The 25,423-nt window shown below is 43.3% G+C and overlaps 1 protein-coding gene across 11 annotated transcripts in view; it reads left to right on the forward strand.

Moving 5' to 3' along the window:
• CUX1 (cut like homeobox 1) overlaps positions 1–25,423 on the forward strand; it is a 287,512-nt gene that overhangs the window by 241,542 nt on the left and 20,547 nt on the right. For 9 of the 11 annotated variants that reach the window (XM_072882481.1, XM_072882484.1, XM_072882483.1 and 6 more), the window contains 2 exons: positions 2,580–2,844; positions 11,772–23,822. The exons of 1 other annotated variant lie outside the window; for it this stretch is intronic. In XM_072882481.1, coding sequence (XP_072738582.1) covers positions 2,580–2,844; positions 11,772–12,483 — 977 coding nt within the window. In that variant the 3' untranslated portion in view covers positions 12,484–23,822. Of the gene's footprint in view, positions 1–2,579; positions 2,845–11,771; positions 23,823–25,423 lie in introns of those variants that run through there. One more of the 11 variants, XM_072882488.1, reaches the window with a different exon arrangement.

Here is a 25,423-nt window from a genome sequence, read left to right on the forward strand (position 1 = left end):
TTCCAGTTTGAGCCTTGCTGTCACTGCAAATGTGCTGAATGATCTCCTTATGTTGTCTACACGCAGCACATATGTCTAAAATAAGTATTAAAAAGGAAAAGCTTTTATAACTGTCATGTAAAGTTTCCAGAGAGCACCATTAAAGCCTAAGGCTTAGGTGCTAGTTCAGCACATGGCGACGTGCCAGGATTGTGCCTTTGGCCCAGTGGAAATTTGTTCTGATAATATATTATCCTCCAGAAAAACAATTGGTTGTGACAGAACAATGGGATATCCTCTTTATTTTTATATTAAGGAAATACGGGCATTTATATAGTTTGTTCAATTCACATGAGAGAGACCCAAAGAAACTATTGCAAACTTTGTGATCCCAGTGTAAGGTTACAAAAGCAGAGGTAGGCATAGGGCATGAAATTTTTCCCAGGCTATCACAGCTCTGTGCTGTCCTTAGGAGTCTAAAGATGGGAGCTCTGACCTGCCAGAAATGCCATCCTTTGGAGAGGAGAGAAAGCAGGGATTCAGAGCACCCTGATGCATGGGTGTCTCATGTTAACTCAGTCGCCTGACCAAATTCCAGAAACTCCAGTTAGAGATAGCCTAAAAACCTTTTACATCTTCCCTGTAAGGTTCTGTTTTGTCTCATGGCCTCCTTTAAGCTGCTGCACGTTGCTGAAGTGATAGATGCTGTCTTTCAGCCCTCTTGGTTGTGCTATCAAAGGAGACAAGGAAACCTTGTGTACAGTTTGCATGTCAATGCAAGTTTGAAGTAACGCCTAGGAGTCTTTGAGATTAAAGACCTTATATAAATGGGAGATTATGTTGCTGGAATGATTAATTCCATGGTTGAAGGTTGTAACAGTTCGTTGAAGGCTGCAAAAATAAGGCCAATAGGTCACCTTGAAATAACGCATTTGCCTGTGGTCACTGCAGTTCTACATTCAGTTGGAACAACTTAAATAGGTGATTTTTTAAATGAAGTTTATTAAAAAAAAAAAAACAACTTTGCTTTTTATGGCTATTTCAAAAGCGCGCAGGACTCTATCATGGCAGAGTGATGGATCATGAGCAACTCACGTTCTGTTCCATATCGGTGATCTTACACAGTAGGCAATCCACAGGTAATCTGTCATATTCAGGAAAAACAAAATGAGGGCCATGCAGATACCCCCAAAGGTTACAGAGTGTGTTCAAAATTCACTTTGACGATAGTAAGACACAGTGTATAAAGGTCCCACTGGACGTACCGCCATGTAGAGGACAGGATGCCAAAACCCACTGGAGACAGAAACCCAGACAGAGCCAGTCCTGTAGGGAGCTCTGCCAGAAGAAGTTGGCTTGTGTGAGAAGGACTTTCAACATTTCAGTTTATTTGATTGCGTTGAATTTTTATTCTTTGTGCACCCTCAGCCTGAAGGCAGAGCTGTGGGAAGAAAGAAGTTTATTTTTTGAAGAATTTGGTTGCTGACTGGTGTGACGTTCCCCACATTGGTCCCTGGCTCCAATCGGAGCTCCTGGCTGTTGGAGATTTAGTGCCTGCTAGATTGATGTCAGGCTGGTATAATCTGGAACTTAATAGCCAAGGTTATCAAATTGCAGCTTTTGAATACCTAAACTCTTAAATATCTAGAAGGTATTTAACAGGCCGTTAAATATTTTATTGACAAGATTCATCTATATTTGCCATTTTCAGCCCCCTCATTAGCAATGCTTGTGCATGATACTGCCAGGTGCAGTAAATCCCACCTCTCTTTGCCCAGTGTAAATCAATCAAGTCAGTGACAGCATTTGCTGGGACTCTTTCCTTGCAGAATTTGCCAGGATAATTCAGTCGCCGTTGGGGAGGAGAGTTAGCAGTGGTATCACAGGCTTCTGCCATCAGCCTCACCGAGCTCCATCAGTGCGGCAAGAGCTTTCTTAAAACTATATGCATTTTTGAAAGAGCCTTGCGTAGGGGAGGAGGATGCTGTGGGCTGTTTTTCTTTCATAACCTGTCACCGCTATAGCGGAGATCTGTAGGAAAAAGCAGCAAACGCCTGATGGGTTATTCAGCCTCTTGCTGGGATCTCCGGGCTCCGGGCGCCATCGTGTGTTGGAGACGTGGCTGTGGCTGCCTTCAGCTTCCACAGTCATATTTTTAATTCAGAGACCTTAGTGTACACCTTAAGTGTTTAACAACCAAAACCATTTAAGTTGGAATGAAGTGCAACTGTCCTAATCAGGTGCTTATGTGGAAGTTCGCTGCTCTTGAAAGAGTGAATTTGAAATAAGTCGTGTTAACTGAACCCTGTTATTCATGTCCCGTGTTCATTGAAAAAGCAGAAAACTCTGGCAGGTTTCCAGGCGATTTACCCTCTTTTCTTTCCCTTCTTTCTCCCTTCTTTCTTCTTTTTCTGCCTCTTGCATCCTCCCCACATTTGCTTTCCTCTGATCTCTGATGATGCTTCTTCCTTCCTGTTCTCTCCAAATAGCCCATGCATGCATCTACAACCTGTCATCTTCACATTTATTCCACGGCTCGTATATTCATTGATTTTGCATTTGTATTCAGCTGGGGCTGATCCGATGCGCTTCTCTTTCAGCCTACATGAAACGGCGACACAGCTCTGTTAGCGACAGTCAGTCTTGTGAGTCCTCCTCCGCTGGAATAGACTACAGCCAGGGAGCCAGCCCGCAGCCGCAGCATCAGCTGAAGAAGCCCCGGGTGGTGCTGGCACCGGAAGAGAAGGAAGCTCTGAAACGAGCCTACCAGCAAAAGCCATACCCATCACCAAAAACCATTGAGGAACTCGCTACGCAGCTCAACTTGAAAACCAGCACCGTGATCAACTGGTTCCACAATTACAGGTATGAGATCTCCCGGGAGCCCTACTCGTAAAGGATTTATTTTATTTGCTTTGGCAGGGTGCTATTCTGCTCCAGCAGACTGTGTCTGCTTCCGCTAGCATTGAGCGGTGTACAAAATGAACAGTTTCGACAGCAGGGAGGTTCTAACTAACAGTAGTGCTAATGCTCCAGACTAATTTTAAGTCATCCCTGAGGAACAGCAATATTCACATATTGATGTAAGTAGTGCTTTTAAACAGAAAGTCTCGCTTTTGGAGTGGGCGTTGATTTAGGGATGTCCACTAATGAATATTTATAAATCCCATTGCAGTAAGCAAGACTGGTCTTTCTTACTTGCATATGCACACTCACACAGACATATACTCGCACGTATATACACACGTAGGTGTGTGTTGTGTGTGTTATGCCTGGATCACTTGGTGAGGGGTGCTTGGAAGTGTCCTCTGCTGGATGGCATCAGAATTGTACTGCTTTCATCGTATTTTTCCCACATAAGAGCAAAAAGAGGATTTTCTTTTAGGTCTTGAGTCACTGAGCTGTGAAAATAGGCGCACTGTGTGCTGTATTTCTGGGAAGCTCTGCACAGTCGTGAAGGACAGAGAACCGACAACCCTGAAGTCAGATGTGGCCACAGATTTGTTTCATTGTTATGATTAAATCATTGAGTCCCGCTGAAATGAAATAAGATGTTGGTCTGTTTAGTTCCTTTCTCATACTAGCAGGAACCTTCTCCACATTTGAAACATTGAAGTAGGTTTTGGCCTAGAGACACCGATAAAAAGAAACAATGCTGGAACGACATATAAGAATTAAAAGGATTTGAATAAACATATTATCAACTGTGTTTGGGACTGGGAATCCTAATTAGTATAGCAGACTTTTCTCCGAGAAATTTGTGCTAATGAATATTGAACAGGTACAGTTAAGATACCAGATTTAGTACTGTTCTGCCTCTTCACTCGGAGCCAGTAATGTTCCTAATTAGTCCAGATTGCTAAACTTGTTTGTTTTTAGAAACTGCTAACATTTAAAGGGTATTTTCTACTTTGGCCCTTCTCAGCTTTTAACAGGGAAGTTGCTGAAGCAGAAGCAGCACAGTTTAATGACATATCTCAGAAATATTATGCACAATAGTAAAATAATGTTTATAGTAAACAATATAAAATTTTAAAATTATAACCAACGAGTAATCATATTTACACTGAATTTCATTGACTTGAATTCGCTACAGATGCAGCCTCTTTCACTGCTCAGAGTTCTCCAAATGCAGGCCTCTCTTCCAATTCCCACTTCTAGGCAATTATACACAAGTTGGAGGAATGCCTATGAAAATATGTTCCCTTCGGCCTGACAGCAAAATGTGCTGTTCTCACTTACGCAGATGAGTGCGGGAGCACTGGTGGCATGTGTCATCTTCCTCATTATCAGGAGATCTCCTGTTCAGGCGTGCTGTGAGAAAGCGTGACAAGTCATGATTGATCAGCGTGTTTAGCCACACCAAGCTGTACACTAATGTAGACTAGGTGCTGACAGTTGTATACAAAATAGAAAATGTATAAACAAGGTGCTATAGGCTGGTGGGTTGCACTAGCCTCACAGCACTGAGTGATCTGGACCTGCTCCCAGATGTGTTGCTGAGTCTTCAGGACTTTAAAGAGATGTTTCAAGCCTGTTTAGAGCCTTGGGTGCTCTGAGCGGTTGCCACCACTGAAAATTCAAAACACATGCCTGTTCTTTTCCTCTGTACAATAACTTTCTTAGCTTTCGTGCAGGAAGTACTCTTAAATCATTTGCAGGACATTGCAGAAGAGGTGCAAGTTACATGTTCTGCGATGGGAACAGGACCTGACTGTTAGGCAGCTCGTATTATGGGAAATGGGTAGTCTTTCCCCTTTTCATCTTCTCTGGGCCACACTTCAACTTTATGTATCTCTTTTATACCCTCCCTCAGCCATTTCTTTTCCAAAATGAAGAGTCTTCATACAGAATCACAGAATCCTATAGGTTGGAAAAGACCTTTAAGATCATCGAGTCCAACCGTAAACCTAGCACTACCAAGACCACCACTATACCATGTCCCTAAGCACCTCATCCAAACATCTTTTAAATATTTCCAGGAATGGCAACTCAACCACTTCCCTGGGCAGCCTGTTCCAATGCTCGATAACCCTTTCAGTGAAGTAAAATTTCCTAATATCCAGTCTAAACCTCCCCTGGCGCAACTTGAGGCCACTTCCTCTCGTCCTATCACTTGTTACCTGGGAGAAGAGACCGACCCCCACCTCTCTACAACCTCCTTTCAGGGAGTTGTAGAGAGCGATAAGGTCTCCCCTCAGCCTCCTTTTCTCCAGGCTAAACAACCCCAGCTCCCTCAGCCACTCCCCATCAGCCTTGTGCTCCAGACCCTTCAGCAGCTTCGTTGCCCTTCTCTGGACATGCTCCAGCCCCTCAATGTCTCTCTTGTAGTGAGGGGCCCAAAACCGAACACAGTATTCAAGGTGCGGCCTCACCAGTGCCGAGTACAGGGGCACGATCACTGCCCTACTCCTGCTGGCCACGCTGTTTTTGATACAAGCCAGGATGCCATTGGCCTTCTTGGCCACCTGGGCACACTGCTGGCTCATATTGAGGCGGCTGTCAACCAACACCCCCAGGACCTTCTCTGCCAGGCAGCTTTCCAGCCGCTCTTCCCCAAGCCTGTAGCGTTGCATGGGGTTGTTGTGGCCCAAGTGCAGGACCTTGCACTGAGCCTTGTTGAACCCCATACAATTGACCTCAGCCCATCGATCCAGCCTGTCCAGGTCCCTCTGCAGAGCCTTCCTACTCTCCAGCAGATCAGCACTCCCGCACAACTTGGTGTCATCTGCAACCTTACTGAGGGTGCACTCGATCCCTTCGCCCAGAGCATTGATAAAGATATTAAACAGGACTGGCCCCAGCACAGAGCCCTGGGGGACACCGCTTGTGACCGGCCGCCAACTGGAGTAAACTCCATTCACCACCACTCTTTGGGCCCGGCCATCCAGCCAGTTCTTTACCCAGCGAAGAGTACACCTGTCCAAGCCATGAGCTGCCAGTTTCTCCAGGAGAATGCTGTGGGAAACCGTGTCGAAGGCTTTACTGAACTCTAGATAGACAACGTCCACAGCCTTCCCCTCATCCATTAGGCAGGTCACCTTGTCATAGGAGGAGATCAGGTTGGTCAAGCAGGACCTGCCTTTCCTAAACCCATGCTGGCTCGGCTCGATCCCTTGGTTGTCCTCTACATGCTGTATGATGTTGCACATGGACATGCCGTCCATCAGCTTCCCCGGTACCGAGGTCAGGCTGACAGGCCTGTAGTTCCTCAGGTCCTCCTTCCGGCCCTTCTTGAAGATGGGTGTCACATTTGCTAATCTCCAGTCAACTGGGACCTCCCCAGTTAGCCAGGACTGCTGGTAAATGATGGAAAGGGGCTCAGTGAGCACATCTGCCAGTTCCTTCAGTACTCTGGGGTGGATCTCATCAGGCCCCATAGACTTGTGAGTGTCTAAGTGGTGCAGCAGGTCACTTACCATTTCCCCCTGGGTTATAGGGGCTCCATTCTGGTCCCCGTCCCTATCTTCTGACTCAGGGGGCTGGGTACCCAGAGAACAATTGGCCCTATTATTAAAGACTGAGGCAAAGAAGGCACTAAGTACCTCAGCCTTTTCCTCATCCTTGGTCACTGTGTTCCCTCCCCTGTCTACTAGGGGCTGGAGATTCTCCTCAGCTCTCCTTTTGCTGCTAATGTATTTGAAGAAGTATTTTTTGTTGTCTTTTACAGCAGCAGCCAGATCTAGCTCAGCTTTGGCCCTTCTAATTTTCTCCCTGCACAGCCTCGCCACACCTGTGTAGTCCTCCTGACTTGCCTGCCCCTTCTTCAGGAGGTCATAGACTCTCCTCTTTTTCCTGAGTTCCAGCCAAAGCTCTCTATTCAGCCAGGCCGGTCTTCTTCCCCGCCGGCTCGTCTTTCGGCACCTGGGGACAGCCTGCTCTTGTGCCTTTAGGACTTCCTCCTTAAAGAATGTCCAGCCTTCCTGGACTCCTTTGCCCTTTAGGGCTGCCTCCCAGGGGACTCTGTCGACCAGTCTCCTAAACAGGCCGAAGTCTGCCCTCCGGAAGTCTAAGGTGGCAGTTTTGCTGACCCCCCTCCTCACTTCTCCAAGTATCAAAAATTCTATCATTTCATGATCACTCTGCCCAAGACGGCCTCCAACCGTCACATGGCTCACAAGTCCTTCTCTGTTCGTGAATAAGAGGTCCAGTGGGGCACCTTCCCTAGTTGGCTCCCTCACCAGCTGTGTCAGAAAGTTATCTGCCACACACTGCAGGAACCTCCTAGACTGTTTCTTCTCTGCTGTGTTGTATTTCCAGCAGACATCTGGTAAGTTGAAGTCCCCCACAAGAACAAGGGCTAGCGATCGTGAGGCTTCTCCCAGCTGCTTATAGAATAGTTCGTCAGTCTCCTCATCCTGGTTGGGTGGTCTGTAACAGACTCCCACCACAATATCTGCCTTGTTGGCCTTCCCCCTGGTTCTTACCCATAGACACTCCACCCTATCGTCACCACCATTAAGCTCTAAACTATCCAGACACTCCCTAATGTATAGGGCTACCCCACCGCCTCGCCTGCCTCCTGAAGAGTTTATAGCCATCCATCACCGCACTCCAGTTGTGCGAGTCATCCCACCATGTTTCCGTGATGGCAACCATATCATAGTTTTCCTGATGTACAATGGCTTCCAGCTCCTCCTCCTTGTTGCCCATGCTGCGTGCATTGGTGTAGAGGCACTTCAGCTGGGCTATCGTCCGTGTCTCCTTCATAGAGGAACACCCCTTGTGTGCTTTGAGGTGTTTCACTGGCATTTCCCTCTTGGCTCCTATTGCCTCAGTATCCCCTAGCTCAACTCTGTTCAACTTCAGCTGTGCCCCCAGTGTGCCCCGCACATCTCAGAGACACAGGCCGAGTGCCCTCGCTGGCACTCGCTCCCCCTAACTGTGGCACGTTGTCCCTCAGCTTCTCATGGGCAAGGCTGAAATTACTCCCCTCCCCCTTCGAGTCTAGTTTAAAGCTCTGTCGATGAGCCCCGCAAGCTCCCGAGCAAAGATTCTTTCCCCTTTGAGAAAGATGAATCCCATCAGATGCCAGCAAACCTGGTGCTGTGTAGGCCATCCCGTTATCAAAAAACCCAAATCCGTGGCGAAGACACCAGCCACGGAGCCATGAGTTAATAGATTGGGTACCTCTGTTCCTTCTAGTGTCACTGCCCACAACTGGAAGGAGAGAGGAGAAAATAACCTGTGCTCCGGAGTCCCTTACTAGCCGTCCCAAGGCCCTGAAGTCTCTTTTGACTGCCCTAGGACTTCGTGTTGCAGCTTCATCGCCCCCCACATGGAAGAGCCGTAGGGGGTAATAGTCCGAGGGCCGTACCAGGCTAGGGAGTATCCTAGTGATATCCTTCACCCGGGCCCCAGGGAGGCAGCAGACTTCCCTAAGAGGAGGGTCTGTCCGGCATATCGGACCCTCGGTTCCCCTCAGAAGGGAGTCACCCACAACTGTAACCCGTCTTCTCTTCCTTGTGGAGGTGGTGTTAATACAAGAGGTACATTCTTCTGACCTGGGCGACACCCCTGGTGTAGATGGACTGTCATCCCCATCCTCCATTGACTGGCCTTCCACCTCCAGGGCCTCATACCCATTGTACAGAGGCACCTGGGGAGGCAAGGTGGGCAGGGAGGGCCTTCGCCTGCCGCCACGAGCGTGGACTTGCCTCCATTCACTCTCCTCCTTTGAGCTGCTGCCTTCAGCCCGGTGGGGGGGGTGGAGGGGGATATACAAGATCCCCTTGATCGTGGGTTCTTACTGGTGGCTGCTGCTGCTCCTGTTCCTGTCTTGGGGGGGGGCAGAGCATGGCACCACCAGTCTATCTCTTTCTCTGCTCTTACAGAAGCAGTTCCACAATTCAGACCATATAAATTTTTCTTTAAACTAACTTAGGTGAGGCAGGGTACAGATTTGGACAAGTTTGTCTTCCTGTCTCTTGGGAATCCTGTTGCAGTGATGCTTTTCCTTTGGGATTCAGCCCAAGACTCACTTTCCAAAGGTGATTGCTACAGCAGAACCTATGTTTATATCCACCAAATGGGAAGTCAGCACTAGCGTTTATTTTCCGCAGCAAAAGAAACTTAGAAAAAATCCTCAGCAGGCAAAGAAGTAATTCACTTCAGACTATACATAGGTATAAAGGATTTTGACATGTCTGCAGACTTCTCCAAGTCTGCGGCTTTGCATCCATACCAATCATGTAGCTCTCAGAACATAAAAATAAGAATATGCCTTGCTTTGCATCAGTGAAGCACATATACAGGACCCATCAGAGTTTGAGGCTCTGTTGTCTTAAGAACTGTACAAAAGAGTAGGAGGTAGAGATTTCTATCCCACTTCACGTGTGGAAACTGGCACAGAAACTCGGTAAGGTCAGAGAGATGATACTACAGAAGCATCTGGAATTAAAACAAAATTTCTTGAATTGTAATCTAGTGCTCTTGGATCTTAAATTTCATTGTTCTTACCATGGGCATATTTTTTCAATGAACTGTAGCATTATGCTTGTTTAGATGAGTTCCTGGAGTTGTGTGAACGCTTGTACAGGGAACTTCAACATAGACCCCAGGAGATCTCTGATATTTTGAGTTACGCTGATGAATGCCAACAGGATGTGTTGATGTTGAGGCCAACACCTTCCACTGAGAGGAATGCTCTCTGGAATTTCCTAGCTGCTGTCACCAGTTCTTCTTTATCGTAGAGATTTAATTACTGTGTTAATCAGGAGCCAGACTAGACTCCAGAAGCAATATACTGGGTGTGAATTCTAGGGATTTCCACAGACATCAAATGTGTATTCTGTAGGGCTGTGGTCAGATACTCAGTGAGCATGTCATCATTCGGTATCTTGCTGGAGCTGAGGGATTTTAAATGCCATGCAGGCACAAAGCTCTTACCCGTTTCCTCTCCTGACTTGGGGAATGTTACAGAAGCAGCATGTTCTGGATCAGTATCCATGCAGGGAGATTATAGGCATAAATAGAGCCTGATAATCGATGTTGCAGGATGCACACAATTAATGGTAATAGAAAATTAATGTTAGCACCTGTGGTCTTCTGTTAGGTGAATAATATTCTCCTAGGGAAAATTACAGACCCCCTAAATCCTTTGAAAGTGTAGAGTCAGCAAATACTGCTGAAATACTCTGTTGCATTTCAAGTAAGTCAATAATATCATTAGCTTCAAAGGCAGTATTCAGATGGTGTTCTGCATTTATCCTAATTTTTTTCCGTTGTGTGCTGTCTTCTGTAGCACATTTAGGGAAAAATGAAAAACTCGTACAGCCGTCAGCACTGGGACAGCATTTCACTTGTGATTTGCAAGACCCTTAGCAGTTCTCCCTGGCTAAAACCAAAAGTGTTATCTTCACTCTGAAAGATGAAGTTTTGCTAAACTCTCCCTGTGTCTGTAGTCTCGTCCCTGACCACAGGTCATTGAGGCTTCTTCTTGGTTGCAAATTCAGACCTGAACAGTGGTCATAACCTCTCCTACTGACAGAGCAGTATGGAGGAAGAGTTGCCCTAGAGCCTAAGATTTTTTCATACACTATTCTGTACTTGTGAGGATATTGGGAGCTCCTAAACAGAGAAGGAAGAGGGAGGAAGGACCAAGTTAAATGGCAAAGGCAGCGTGGTTGGGGTATTTTTGCATGCTTCAACTAATAGGAGGCACAAGGTGGCACACCAGGCAATTTTAACCACACATGGAGTCTATTAATTCCCTTGAAATGCACTGCTTGCCTTGTCACTATTCATGTTCTGAAATCGATTTTTTAAATAAAAAATGAAGCAGAAGTCAGACTGGCTCATAGACTGACAACCTGTCAAAAGGCTGTGCTTCCCCAGAGTGGTTTCAGAACAACGGACTCTGTTTCATCTTTATTTCTCCTTGGTGTCCAGGAGAACACCAAGGGGGTTGTCCAGACTTTTTCCTTGTTTGTTTTTTGTTTAGGCAAATTGTGGCTCATTTCTCATAGAAATCTGAATTGTTTTCTATTTACAAGCTGTTTTCTTCTGGATCTACTAGAAATGTATTCATCTTTTTAAAATCATCCCTTTTCTGGTCTAGTGTATCATAAAGTTTCACCTTCCTGATGTCAGACTTTTAGTGGGAATGGGAGACTGCAGAGCTTTTCATCTCTGTCCCTTAAACCACATCCAGTGCTGTAAAAATTGAGCATACAATTATGAGTGTTACTTAATTTAAACTTGAAAAAAAAGGGAAGATGATCTATCATTGGTTTTCACCAACCATTTTAGTACAAATTTATTACCTGCATAGAGTTTATATTTTTGCTTTATTCCGTAATGCCTGCTGTGGTTATTGGAAAGGGCAGTCATCAACGTCAGGTTACAATAAATACACAAAATCCTGGCTGAAGTCAGAGGGGTCAGTCTCAACACTGAGCACTGCAGAAGTTACCTGCAGTTTTGAGCTTATCTGCTCAAAATCCCGGCTGCGACTGCCTGCCCTCCCGCTGCACCATGGAGGAGCCCCGGGGCAGTCTGGGGTTTGCAGCCTGCGTCCCTTCTAGCACAGCAGGCTTCACAGCAGGCGTATGGCCGGGGAAAATGAAATTAAGAGCATCGTGACGATATTTCATGTTCTTCCAAAGGCCTTTTCAGTCAGTCCTTTGGGTTTGAGGGTGTGAGTGCTTCCGCTGACCTGGCTTGGTGCGGCTGTCCCATAGCCAAGGCAAAATGGCGTCTTATGAAAGGGCATTTTGAATGGCGTATCTGGTAGAGCAGGGTGGCTCTGAGTGAGCCCCACAGACTCACCATCCCTCTCCCCTTTCTCCTAGGTCTCGCATCCGCCGGGAGCTGTTCATCGAGGAGATCCAAGCTGGGAGCCAGAGCCAGGCTGGGTCGAGCGACTCTCCTTCCGCCAGAAGCAGCAGGGCCGCTCACAGCTCCGAGGGAGACAGCTGCGATGGCGTGGACGCAGAAGGCCCACCTGAAGGAAAGCCGAGTGGCCCGGAGGCGGATGAGTACAGCAATGCAACCACAAAGTCTCAGGGAGGGCCAGCGGAGTCGGCTTTCGAAGCGGGGGAAGAGGCACTGCGAGGCGCCAGGTCTTCGGAGAAAGCGGAGCCGTTCCAGGCGGAGAGCCTGGAGGACACCGACGACGAGGGCAGGCTTAAAGCACCGCGCCAGAGCTCTCCGCCGGCATCGCAGCGCCCGGGAGAAGCTCTGGAGACACTGCCAAACTCTGCCACGGAAGGGGATGCCTCTACCTCAGCTGCCTCCACCTCAGTCCTTACAGGGGAGAGCTCCTACAAGTCAAAAGAAAGTTCAGAGAAAAGCTCCAGTGTGCCAAGTACGAGCTCGACGCCGGCCTCAGGCTCGCAGAAAGCCAACTCTCTTCAGAGCTTGTTCGGCTTCTCCGAGGCGGTGAGCTCCAGGAACACGCGAGACAGCTCCTTGAGGAAAAAGAAAGCGGCAAACTTGAACAACATCATCCACCGCTTGGAGAAGGCCGCGAGTCGAGAAGAGGCCGTCGAGTGGGAGTTTTGAGATTAAACTCGCCCAACTCTGGAGAGCTGGGAAGTGAAACTGGACCTCTACTGGTTTTATTGTGTTGCGCACTTAACCGCCCTGCGGGCCACAGGGCAAAAACGCCATAGGCCAAGGTGCATATAGAAAACAAAAAGGAGCGTTAAGCCCAATTTATGTTTGTGTTTTCGAGGAAGAAAACTGAAATGTGTAGTCAAGCTTTTTTGTACCCTGAAGTGTTTTTATTATTGCCCTAAGTGATTTCCACAGTTTCTGGAATAACTCATACAGCTTTGCCTTGTGCCCTCCTCTTTGGTGTGGGCTTTAAAAAAAGAAAAACAGAAAAAAAAAAAGAAAAAAAAATCAAACCCACATATTAAAAGGGGGCTTTTTATCTGCCATCTAATGGCTACAGAGCGATAATACACTATTATCTTCTTAAACCAGGAAAAAAGGGGAGATTTTTCAAAAAAAAAAGAAAAAAAAAAGAAAGTTTTTTGTAGCTGTTCAGTTGCCACTAAGAGATTGCACAGTCAACCGACTCTAAACACACTAGTTTGGATTCCTACATATTTTCAAGAAAAGAAAAGAATCTTGTTGTTTGAAACTTTGAATTAAAAAAAAAAAACACATTTACTCCACATATTTTTTAACAAAACAAAAAAAAAGTCACATCAGGAAAATATCTTAATTTGTGGTAGCTGACTTAGTGTTTTCTTGTAAGTGAAATAGAATATTGACACGTAGTGCACATTGTTTCATAGCTTTAACTGATTCTGGTCTTTTGCAGACCAGAATTTGTTTAATACACTCCATTTTAGGCCAAATCAGGACAAAAAAAAATCTGAATCTAGGTATTTTATAATCTGCTTTTTAACCTCTAACCACAGAGCACGCTGATCAGACCTCATATCTAGGAGGTTTAGGAGACAACTTAGAAACAGCATGTACTTGATCATTTCACTTGGTTCGTAGTGTACAGAATTTCCTTTCAGTAAAGACAGATCGCTCAAAAAATGTTGGCCAGTAACATTTCAGCCTGCTACTTCGGAGACGTATTCTGTAACCCGAAATATTCAGCTTACCTGGAATCGATTAAAGTGTAGTTCACGTGTACGATTGCTGTCACACACCACTAAGAGGGGACTGGAGCTGCCTCAGATAGAGAACTTTTCCTGCTGTTGGTGGCCATTTACTGACTCTCTTCCCACCACAAGCACTGATTTTAAATACGTTTTAGTTGTGGGAAGCTTATTTTTGCGTGGAAAAAAGAGTACATGGCGATGACCAGACGGGCTCTTACCGGGACGGAAATAGCCCAAACTCCAAACCAAAACATTCATGCTCTCGAGTCCCAGTCTAGACCATTCTGCCCTGCAGAAATACAGCCTTTTTCCATTATTTTATGCACAGGTTATGGCTGATCAAAGTACAAATCAAATTCTAACTTGTCTCTAACTCCTCCTGTTGTCTATATGTATATGCGTGAGCATAGAGGTGTGTGGAAGGATGTGTGTGCGTGAGTGTGTGCGTGCAATTTTATACGTCTGTGTATTTTCTTACGTACTTGTGCACACATAGAGTGCATTACTGCCACCTTTTTTCAATAAGCTGTTTTATCAGTTATGGCTTCTACAAGTTTGCTAATTTAGACTCCTTTATTGCCATATCTTTAAAACTAACAATAGATGATTTCGGAATATATATATATATAAATATATATATATATATAATTTTTTTTTGCTTATTTATAGGTGCTGTATTTTATTATCTGATTGTTAGGAAGGGATGAAAGGGGGCAAATATTCTTTAGAGGGATAGACTGCCGGCAGTATTGGGTATAATTTACAAGATGTAGTTGTCATACTGTATATTATTGATTGAAGACTTTTTGACCGTATTGTGTATCATTGAACTTTTGTCTTAGGTCAGCATCTTTTTGATGACACTTTAATGGTGCATTCATTACTTCTTAAGTTTAATTAATATTACTTTTCTGATTTTGGGGGAGGGAGGGATGGGAAGAGGAGTTCCGACTTTAAAGGTATGTTCCCAATATTACACCTCAGTGTGCTTGTATTAATTCATTAGTAGGATTTTTGACTGTAAGATGTGAAACCACATTTCTTGCATGATGTTTTAGAACTTATGTATTTCATTTACAGTCTCTTAACATGCAACAGCAGCACTTAGCGCAAGTTTTCACAAATTAAGAATCAGTACACTAAAATCAATCCTTTTCACGATTAAGAAAAGAAGGCTCTAGGAGGCTGAAAGGCAGGGATTTGTTTCCTATTTTTACTGCTAGCTGTTTCAGGATACCTCCTTGGGTAATTGGGGACTTGTGATGCAAAACTAAAATTGAGAAACGGAGAGAGCAACTGCCCCTTTCTGTGATGAGCTGAGGAGACAATTCGTAATAACAGACACCAGTATGTGACAGCACGTGCTGGAAGCAGTTACGGCTTCTTATCTGGAGAGCAGTTAGTCCACGGGAACGGCCAGCGAGGGAAATAACGCGGTGAAGCAGAGTGTTACCTCTCTATCTGTACAGTGTCCTGGTTTGACTTACAAAGCACAGCTCCATCGATAAACGCACGTCCTGGTAAAAATACACATACCTTAATACAAGTCATAACAAGATGCGTCTTCAGCCAAGAAGCAAAACTTCTGACTAGAAGACGCAGATATTTTCTTATGTTCTTTATTTTTTTTTCTTTGTTGTTGTTTGGTTCAGGTTGGGTTTTTTTATTAATTCTAGGCAATGCACTTGCCAGTCTGTTTCTACTGTCCTTGTCTGCTGATTTGAGATCCAGGTGCTTGATGCAGTCAAGTGGTTACTCTCGGCTTTCTCGATAGTGAGGGTTTTTTTCTGTTTGACGATTTTTTCTTAAATTAATATTCCCCAAACTGTTCTTGTGCCTGTGTCTATATGATTGCATTCCATGATGCTTACTGAGAGCTCTTGCTGCATTATATGACAGCAGAACTGTATTCACAGGTTGAACGCAAATGCAGCACTTAAGGTCAATCTCTCTTCTTAATAAGCAATACGTAAGTGCCTTGAAACTTATATCTTTTTTTTTTCTGTTTATTTTTGTTTTGCTTTTCAGGTTTCCACTAGTTCTTTAGGATTCTTTAGCGTCTGCCCGGTTTTTAATGCTGTAATATTTTTAAAAAGCATGTCTGTAGCTTGCCCTAGAGGAAATCTTTCTTTTATAACACTAACTGTTAATTCTAAGCTCCATTATTACATTTGAATCATGTAATTTTGCTGGATAAAGTCAGCATTCATAAGTCAGAAGTCACTCCATCCTGCCAAGGGTTGTCATTGGTATCTATTATAAAATTAATCAAATAAAATGCTGTCAGTGTTTCCTATATTTTTGGCACTTTATTAATGGCTTAGCTCCTTTTGTTGTTTCATATTTAATGATCTGCGTTGAATGTGGATTAGCCTGCTGAGATGCTGTGGGGGTGACCCGGGCCGCCCTGCCGGGAGTCACTTTGGGTTCCTTAGTGACCACCTTATTTAAGGGCACGGGCAGACAAACACCCCCAGATCGAGCTCGTAGAGTTTAAGTGATGTTCCCAGCTGTTTGTTCCCAGTTTTTAGCCAAGGTCACAGCTGCTTTTCTGTTTCAGTGGAAAGTAAAATGGATTAGCTTGAACTACTGCTGAGATTCTCTTGTTGGAGCTGAGTTACCTACTGGCTTTCCAAACTGGCAGAGACCTCCCCTGTTTAGAGACTGAACTACAGCAATACTGAGAGGTTTTAGCTATATTTCTGATCGAGTGCGGCATTTGAAAGTAACGCTTTTGGGAAAATGTCTATTGGAATAACTTTTTTTTACTTAATTAAAAGAAGAGGCTAAAGAGTTGGAGGAGAAGAAATGCCAAAGAGTAGCACGGTGGTTTTTCACCCTCTTGGGTCACTGCTTAGGGAAGGGAAGAGGCGATGTTTAGGCACATGTGACGTGGGGCTTGTCTCACGGGACAGTCATTTTGTAGAGCGCAGAGCGTAGCAACAGAGCCCTTGCTGATGGCGTTTCTTTTCCTGATGGATAAAAGCACAGGTAGTTTTCAGAAAATCTGTAATGCCAGAGTCTGTTTTTTCCTGAGGTTCTTTAGAAGCATTTTTATTTTCTCTTTCTGTTTCCAGTTCCATGCTCTTACTAAAGCTGTGGATGAAGGGCCCAGGCTATTTTAACAGAAATACCTTTATACTGCAGCTAAAATTGTCAGTTTTTCTCTCTGGATGCTTAGGGAAGGAAAAACGTGTAATAGTTTGTTTGCTAAAAGCAAGGGAAGAGTATCCCTTGGCAGAGGGGTCATACAATACGATTGTTGATACACTTCCATTGTTGAGGATACAGATTTCAGACAACAGAATTGCACGTTTATTGGCAGAAATGCATTTAATGACAACTGCTGTTGATGCAATAAAATTTGACCATTTTATTTATTCATCTGTAAAACGCCTATAAATAGAGCCACTCTTTAAGGGAACCTGTATCAGTGCGCTCTGCCCATATCGTGAATTAGTGAGTCCTTTAGTAATAAACTCCTTGCTGTAAGAGGAAAGAGCTATCTTACAGTTAAAAAGAAAAAAATGTACGTGCCTTTCTCATTAGGTGAAAGATCTTTGCATTATTTTTATGTAACTTGTTCATATGGGAATGGTGTAGAGAAGGGGGTTCATGAACATGACAGAATTCTATGCAATATTCTCTGATCCAATTACTTAAAAGTTGCTATTTTTCAGTCCTCTAATGGGAGAAACAATAAGTTAGAGAAGTGCATCATTCCGGTGGTAACTCGAACTACAAAGCTGATAAATTTACACAAAATAGGATTGAGGGAAATCTGACAAAATAATGTAATGAAATAGTGGAAAATGCTAACAGTGATTGCAGTCCCCACTAGCACAGTTGCAGTCAGGAGTCTGTCATTTTCCATCTTAAAATTATTAATTTTGAGTGTTCTTAAAACTTACATGAAATAAAAATGCTCCTGGCAAAACCAGGGCAGGTTAGAAACAGAAAAAAAAAAAACCCAAACATTTTGATCATATATAAATTACACACCAAAAAAAGTAATTGGTTTTGGACACTTCTTTGCACTTAAATCCAAAATAGTTTATTGAAACTGAAATGTCGCAGTAATCTGGACTAGTGCCTTTAGCAAGGTTGCAAAGAGATCGGTAATCTTAGCAATTTGTTGCAAACCGCAAGTAAAGCGGTGACATTTTAACATGCAGATGGAGGGCACTATTTTTGCTTCATGTGTGTCTCTTCCTAACAAGTGAGTTTCTGAAATTCTCTCTTCTTTCTTCTTCACCCAGTGTACGCATCCTAGGCTGTTCTCTGTCTTAAAGCCGTTGTGTACGGCTGAGCTGTGAGCTTTTCTTGAAGACTATCAGAAACATAGGAGGAGAAGAAGAAAAATTGGTTCTTAGGTGGGGGCCAGATTTAATGTTCACTAAAACCATATCAAGTCTTTCCCGTGAGTGAGTGGCAGCTTTGGCCCTGGTGAGACAAGCTGCGTGTGGCCTCATATTCCTAAATTAACTCACACAGATAGGACAGCTGCAGAGCAGTGTTCAGTACACTTATGTTGGCCTGCTCCTTTCCCCTTGCACTTTCTGTTGCCCCACTCTTTGAACATCAACATTTTCTTCCTTTGTGTTGCATATACAATCAACTTATTTAAATAAAAAAAAATAGAGAATTTTAAAAATTCTGTACAAACAAAAGACTTTTTTTTTCCCAGCAGTTTAAAATCTTGCCGGATGGTTTTAAATTGCAAGGAGAATCACTGGCATGGAAAGCACGAGATCTGAATTTCTTTTCTGGCTCAACCTTCTTAGTTTGAAAAGTGACTTAGTTGTCCCTGTCTCCTTCACATATGTATTTGAGCTCTAAAATGTAGAAATATTATTTCACCAATTTGTTCTTTCCTCCCCATCTCTTTTATGGGATATATTGACTATGCCGTATATAAAATATAGTTAATAATGAACTTTATAGCAAGAAAAGCCCTTTATGCTATGCCTAGGGAATGATTTGTCCTACATGACCAGGTCATGTACTATACCCTACCCTATTAATATGCAAGGATAAAAAGTTTTTATGCTCTGAAGGTGAAATTTATCCTTTTGGAGAAGGTTACCGTTAGGCCTGTGCACTTAAGTTTTCAAAAAGCCTTAAAAATAGGTAAGTGGTGCCATCTCTCTCCTCAGGGATGATTTCCCCCCCAGCCAAGTGGTACTGTGGCATATTTAATATAAATTATTAGTTGTAAAGTCATTTTGCAGTTGAAGGAAGTCATTCATTGAACATTTATTAGTGAGCCTCCTCCCCGACATCCTCTGGTACAGCCAAGGGCTGATGGAGGCATCAGACCTGCTTTTCCCAAACCTGGGCACTCCGTGGCAAACCCAGAGTCCCTGGCTGTCTATGAAGTCTGCGTTTCTACAACTATTTTGTGAACAGAAAAAAACCAGATCTCATTCCCAGGCTTGGTTTTCATTGCTAGTCACAAACATGTTCTGGCACTAAAGTGCATTAGAAGGAAATGCCTCTTTTCAAAAAATTAGTAAGATTATTGTATTTTTCCTTGTCCAGCTATTCTACAAAGGGCAATTGCTGCCATTTTTCAAGCTTGCTTTACTCACAGTGATGTTAGTAGATTTTTGCCACAGTTCTGTAGATTTCTTATTATTAAAACTGTCGGTTTCGTAGTATCATTTCAGTTGCTTTATATTTTGAAACGGCCAAGTGCAGAGAATGACTGAATTCTTAACCATAACGAAATAGTGCAGGAAACAGTACAGCAAAAATTAGATGCCTAAATTCCCCATGATGGCGTGTCTTCGACTTTTTGTTTTAATTTTAGAGGTATTAGTACTACGTAGTACAATCTTCATCCAAAGATCCTTGGAAATGGAGAGTCATGCCAGGAATTTCCTGCTGTTATGGTGACATACCTGCTTTTTGCATGGTTACTGTGTAATTCTGTGGTAATGTTCATAACAGCGCACTCTCTCTATTCTATTGATAACAAGAATAACGGCGTTAAATTGCGTTATCCTCTTCTGTCTATGCGGGTAATTAATATGCATTTTTAGGAGCTGTTAAATGTGTATATGTACGTGATTCCAGTATGGAAAAGCCCCTCTGTGTATGTAGTATTTACGTGCTTGGTCTTAATGGTGCAGTAGAGTTGCTACAGCCAAATTCATTAAATCCTTTGGGGCGTAGGTGAGTGAGGACTTAAAACCAAGATGTATTTTTATGCATAGAGGATGCCATTTTCCCACTTGTCAGATAAGTTCCCTGTTGTAAAGAGGGGATTAGCCATCTGAGAGATCGGATTGTTTGAGATACACAGCTTTGGCTAACGAAGAGGGGAAAGATCACGTTCAGAATACATAAAAATAATTCCAAGGGTCTGAGGTGCAAAAGCCAAGTAATTTGAAATGAAGGGTCAAGCCTCATCTGTAACATCCTCTAACAGTTGGTCTGTACATTCTGCTTTGATACGGCTTGCAGGAAGTTAACATGCCAGATATTTGCACATGTAAAATATACTTTATCTGTGTACAGCGGGAAGGTGAACAGTAAAGACATTTGCAACGTATTTAAAACAATCGCAGAAACAGCTGATGAGTAAATTAAGCCAAGTATCTAATTAAAGCACGCGGTTCATTCTTGCTCTCTCTAAGCTGCAAATTCAAGTATTCTTAGGAATGAGATAGAAATTCTCTGTTATGCAGTTCTTCTCAGAAGGCGAGTGTCTGTGTTTTCAAGAGAAGAAATAAAACTTGGCACTTGACTTGCTCTGAAGTACAATCTTATCTCCAAGTAACTACAAAAAATACTTTCTACAATCAGTCTTTCAATCAGACTTCTCTGGCTTTTGTTAGCTTACATTAGACCCTTAGTGCTATTTTGATGTATTGTTTATATGTGGGTAAATGATTACTAGCTTTAAAAGTGTTTCCAAAGTACCTGGTTACCTCTGGCTGCTGGTGCAGGCTGTACAGGGAGTACGTGAGCATCTAGTTCGTAAAGGAGGCGTGCGGGGAATAAGCAAGGTCACATCTGTATCCTACTTTTCTTTTTTCTTGATCAGGGCTTCCATTTTCTTCTCGCCTCATCTAGAGAGATGGAGATCATGGATCAGTTTTTTTCTGTGGGGGAAAGATTTTAGTTTAGCTTGACATTATTTAAATTCAGTAGGCATGTCATCAAAATCCTGTATGTTACTGCATTTCCCGTTAAGTTTTTAGGTTTTGCTACTTTCCTAAAATTTACTATTTAACCAACTTTCTATACTTGGAAAGCTATGTGCCTTATTTCCTAATCTCTTCATGGAGAATAATCTAAAGCACAGTGATCTAGATTGCAGCATTCACAGCCGCTTTTCATTTGGGTGGGGGGAGAGAAAACACCGATCGAGGAGCGTTTCAGTGGCCCGACATGAGTTGCCCCTTGGCTAACGAGCACTTCAAACACTGTGCGTTAAGTCTTTGTGCAATAGAAGTTCTCGTTCTGCGTTCGGAGGTTCGTGTCCCAGCCACCAAACCCGGGCGAGAGCGAGCTCTAGTTTAGGAGAATTCAGGTTCCTGGGGGAAAAAAAAAATAATCCCTCTGGGTTGGCTTCAGCAGCACGGTGGGGTCCCGGGTTAGAAAGTCCACCATCGGCCGGCAGCGTTAATGCTGGTAAGGCTCAGTCTCACCCGGCGTACTCGTAGGTCTGTCTGCATTCAAGAAATGCTCGTGGACTTCAGCCATCGCTAACTGCAACCGCGTCCTTTTGTGCCATCGATAATACATGCTGTCTTCACTTCCATGCCCAGAGCCGTACCGTCTCTGGATGGCGAGGCACTGTTAAGTCATTCCAGTCGTAATTTGGTTTTGTAAAGAACAAGCTTTCGCCCACCGGCATCCTCAGCCCTTACCAGCGCTTGTGTGTTATTTTTCAAGCTTGCTCTCTCTACAGCATCATAAGGTGAAATATATAAAGGTGGTTTGTAATTAGGAAAACAATCTAATATTTCCTATTTATGAGATTAATTTTAACAGTTTCTTTTTTGAGGTTTGTTTTTGTTGATATAAACACAACAGGAGTATACATATCCCCTAAACGGACGGAGAAAGTTTGGGCTATCCTAGCGATGGAGCGAGGTAGTGTTGGCTCGTCGTAGTATCCATATCATTGTGCCCCTGTTGTGTTTTCTAGAGCAATCATTTTTTTTAAAAAAAAGTATTTTATCTAAATGCCTAATAAATAATATTATTTAAATAGTTTTAAAATAATTTAGGACTGAGAATAAGAAGCCTCAGTTGTGAGAGAAGAGACTTAAAGTATACAGAGAGAGAAAATACCCTTAGCCTCCTAGAGCCTCTACTGAGAATTTCATGAAGATGCAGTGCCCCTTTGTCAAAGTACATTGCGATTTACTCAAGAGTGTTAATTTAAAATGAGAGACTGGTTTCCTGTGATGTTCATCTTTGTTGGCATATGTTCAAATTTCTGAATTCAGAGCTGATTTTCTTCTCATTCAAAGTTGGTCGAGGAAAAAAAAGAAAAAAAAAAAAAAAGAAAAAAAATCACTTTGTGCAGCAGCAACTTTTCCTGGTGTGAACTCTGGAAATACACGTTGTGAATTGATCTTTGTCACGGAGGAGTCGTTTAGTTTTCTTGCGGTGTCGAAACACGTTCAGACAGGCTTTCCCTGGCTAGGTAACACTTCATGAGCGAGCGAGAGAAAAGCTGTGTAAGCCAAACTGAAAACCGTTGTGCTCGAAATTCCCCCTGCTCGTTGCAGGGGAGTGTGTGTCTGCACGAGGGACGATGCGAAGGGCTCCGGTCGGCACTGAACCAGCCAGCCCCGCCATGAAACCTGACAGTGGGCAAAGGTGGAAGGTGCTGAGCTAGTTGCAGGGCACATCACCACTTCTGTGGATTTGGAAGCAAATTTGCACTTTGCCTTTCGAGGGTGTCCCACTAAAAACCATCAGATGAATTTCCCACATGAGGTTCTTTCCTTCTGGCATAGTCTGAAAGAAAAAAAAAAAAAAAAAGCCCTATGGTAACTATTGGATAACCTCTGCAAAACAAAAAGGTTGTTCCTGTCAGAATACTCTATGCATTTCTGTGTTGAAAAGCGTTTTCTACCGTTCCTTTTCCGAAAGCGGGCACCGCGCGCCCCACTCGCTGGAAACGCTGCGAGAATGTCAAATGTACGAATTTGGACGTTAATTCCAAAGCAGATGGAGGCTGGCTGGGGGGGATGTTCTTTTTTTTTTTTTTTTTTTTTTAATTGTTTCCCTCATGTCCCTTTTCATTTTTTATTAAAAAATTAACTCTTTGCATTTGTGCAATAACTACTTGCCATGATAATGGGCAGACCTTTGAAATGCCCCGACTACTAACACAGCACAAGATGAACTCAAACAGAAAGTGGTGTACTTTTTCCTGAGAACTTTTTTTTTTTTTTTAATAATAAGCTCAGTTTTTACCCCAGTGTATTGTGGTGTCTTACATTTTTAGCAGTATTTTATATTTTTTTCTGTAACGCACTAAGTCTTAGATGTTTTTAGAGCTTGTTTGTTATATTCACAATCACAGATTTAAAAAAAAAAAAAAGATCCTCACAAAGACCCAATTGACCAAAAAAAAAGTGTCATTTTTTTGTACAAGTAGCTTTGAGAAGCCCACATTGTGTTGCTGTGACTCATCTTTTGTAACATTTTATTTCTTGGTATTTGTTTAAACATAAAAGTAAGAGTTTATATGGCTGGCAGTAGCAGGGCAGCGCTCCCTCCGTCAGCAGAATGGCATTGTTTCTTCCGTCTTTGTTTGGTTAGCCATATAATGTTTGTTCTCAGCACTGTACAACGGTCCCTATATGATATGGAGAAGCAATATCACTGTATGAAACTCACACGATGTATTATTATTATTATTATTCACTAGCACCCTAGGTGTGATAATTGAAGTAAATATCTTTTATACAAACACAATTACGCGTGGGCTGTCTTTATTAAGGTGAGACCTGAGTCCAAGCAGCAAACATTTACATTGGTGGTTCTGTTTCAGTGATGTCCAGGGAATGAAGGGGCTGGGTTTGGTGGCACCTTGCATTTGTCCAGAGGAAGAAAACTTCCTTTTTGTCTATCAGTTTCTGGGGGGGAGGGGGAAGTGTTTTCAATACCTTAAGTATCGAAGTGTTAGATTTCCAAACTGCATCCTTTTTTCAGTGAAATTCGAGTGTGACGATTCCTGCTGCAGTTAGTGGGAGGTGGACAGAAAAGATGTATTTTGGGTCTGAGACTGCCAGGGGGGTTGTTCTGAGCACTGTAACGATGTATTAGCTAATTTTAAAAAATTAGATTAATGACGTCTGAGGTCAGAAGTCCTTTACATTCGAAAATGAAAATGTAAAAGAATTTTGCCAGATACTTGACTCACTGTTTATTTTTACAGATACTTTATATAAAGATAAATTCCTCTTCTAGTGCCTTACGAGATGTTCCTATAAATATACTCAGTATTTGCAGAGTCTAGAATTTTAAGTTTGGTAAGGAACAGATGTTTTAATCCATCAGTGGAATTACATATTACAACTAGTGGAATAAAGCTCGAGCTCGAATACTCTGGGTTTCAGGTAGAGTGTGTGTGTGTGTGCTCGCCTGTGCGCTGCTGTTTTACCTGGCATGCTCGTGTCTGGGTTTTGAATTGGGAATCGGAGGTTATTTTGAGGGACCTACTTTTATTTACATCATCTCCGGTGGTACATATCTTATCTCTTTTTCCTACCAGGCTGTGAGCTCGTGTGTTGTGCGTCTCCTTGTAGGCTGAGTTTCCTGTTGATTAGGGTATGTTCAGCGTGGCATGAGGAGGGCCGGGCTGAAAATTTGCTGTAGTTCTGTCCCAGAAAGTGCTGGCTGTCCTGGAGAGCAGGGAGTTGGGCTGGGCTTTCCCAGCGCGCTCGCTCCCTTCCAGGCAGTGCCAGGATCCATCCAGCCGGTGTCACGCTCGGGCACCCTGGTGCAGCGTAGCACTTCACCCAAGTCAATGTTTGTGTTCGATGTGTGTCTTTGCCAACTTTAGCTTTGATTAGTTCTGCAGGAGGGGGTGGGATACTCTTCAAAATGTATCAAAAATGCTATTTAATGCCTTCATTTCTTTATAAATGTGTGTTTTCTGCTTTTGAAACGTCTGTGACAAGTTGTTCCGCGTGATGTAAAGGTTCTAGTTTTAATACTTTTTTTTCTCCTACTATTTAATGACTGGTCAAACTGTTGATTGCTATAAATGGCATTATCTTGTATAATTTGACCCTAATCATTTTAAGCTTGATACTAAACATCTACACTTTTGAAGTGTTATGACTCAAGTTGGTTAATTTGTATGTTTATAACCTGCACTTTTCTTTAGGTGTGGTGGTATCAGCACTGAACTACTAAAATCACACACATGGTCGTAAGCAAAGGATGCATTATACTTGTGAAAGCACAGACCTGGCACAGAAGAAGCTGGAGAGGGTTCATTGTAGCTCCGAAGCATGCATCAAGGATAAAACTAGACTGTCCTCTCAAGCCTAAATCTCCAAAAGTTTAGTTTTGGGAAGCTAGGAAGGCAACCAGAACCACAAGGCTGCATCTCAGAAGTCAGGAGCAGGTAGTTATGGTCTTCCATGGAGACAGTTGGATCTTCCATGATGGCTTTATTGGTAGCCCGTCAAAAGGATGTCAAAAATCTCCTTTTCAGAAGGAGAAGTGTATGCTGTGTGTTCCCATAGACCCTTACTGGTCAGCACTGGGGCATACCTGTATCTCACCACTGTTTCTGCTGGTAAATAGCTGCCTCTGGAGTTAGATGCTGTAGCCAGGGTGAGGTTTTACATAGGAAATACTACAGGCATTTGCTGAGTTAATGGGAGAAGTCA

The sequence above is a fragment of the Ciconia boyciana genome, chromosome 17 (genome assembly GCF_034638445.1).
Source record: "Ciconia boyciana chromosome 17, ASM3463844v1, whole genome shotgun sequence".
Classification (NCBI taxonomy): domain Eukaryota; kingdom Metazoa; phylum Chordata; class Aves; order Ciconiiformes; family Ciconiidae; genus Ciconia; species Ciconia boyciana.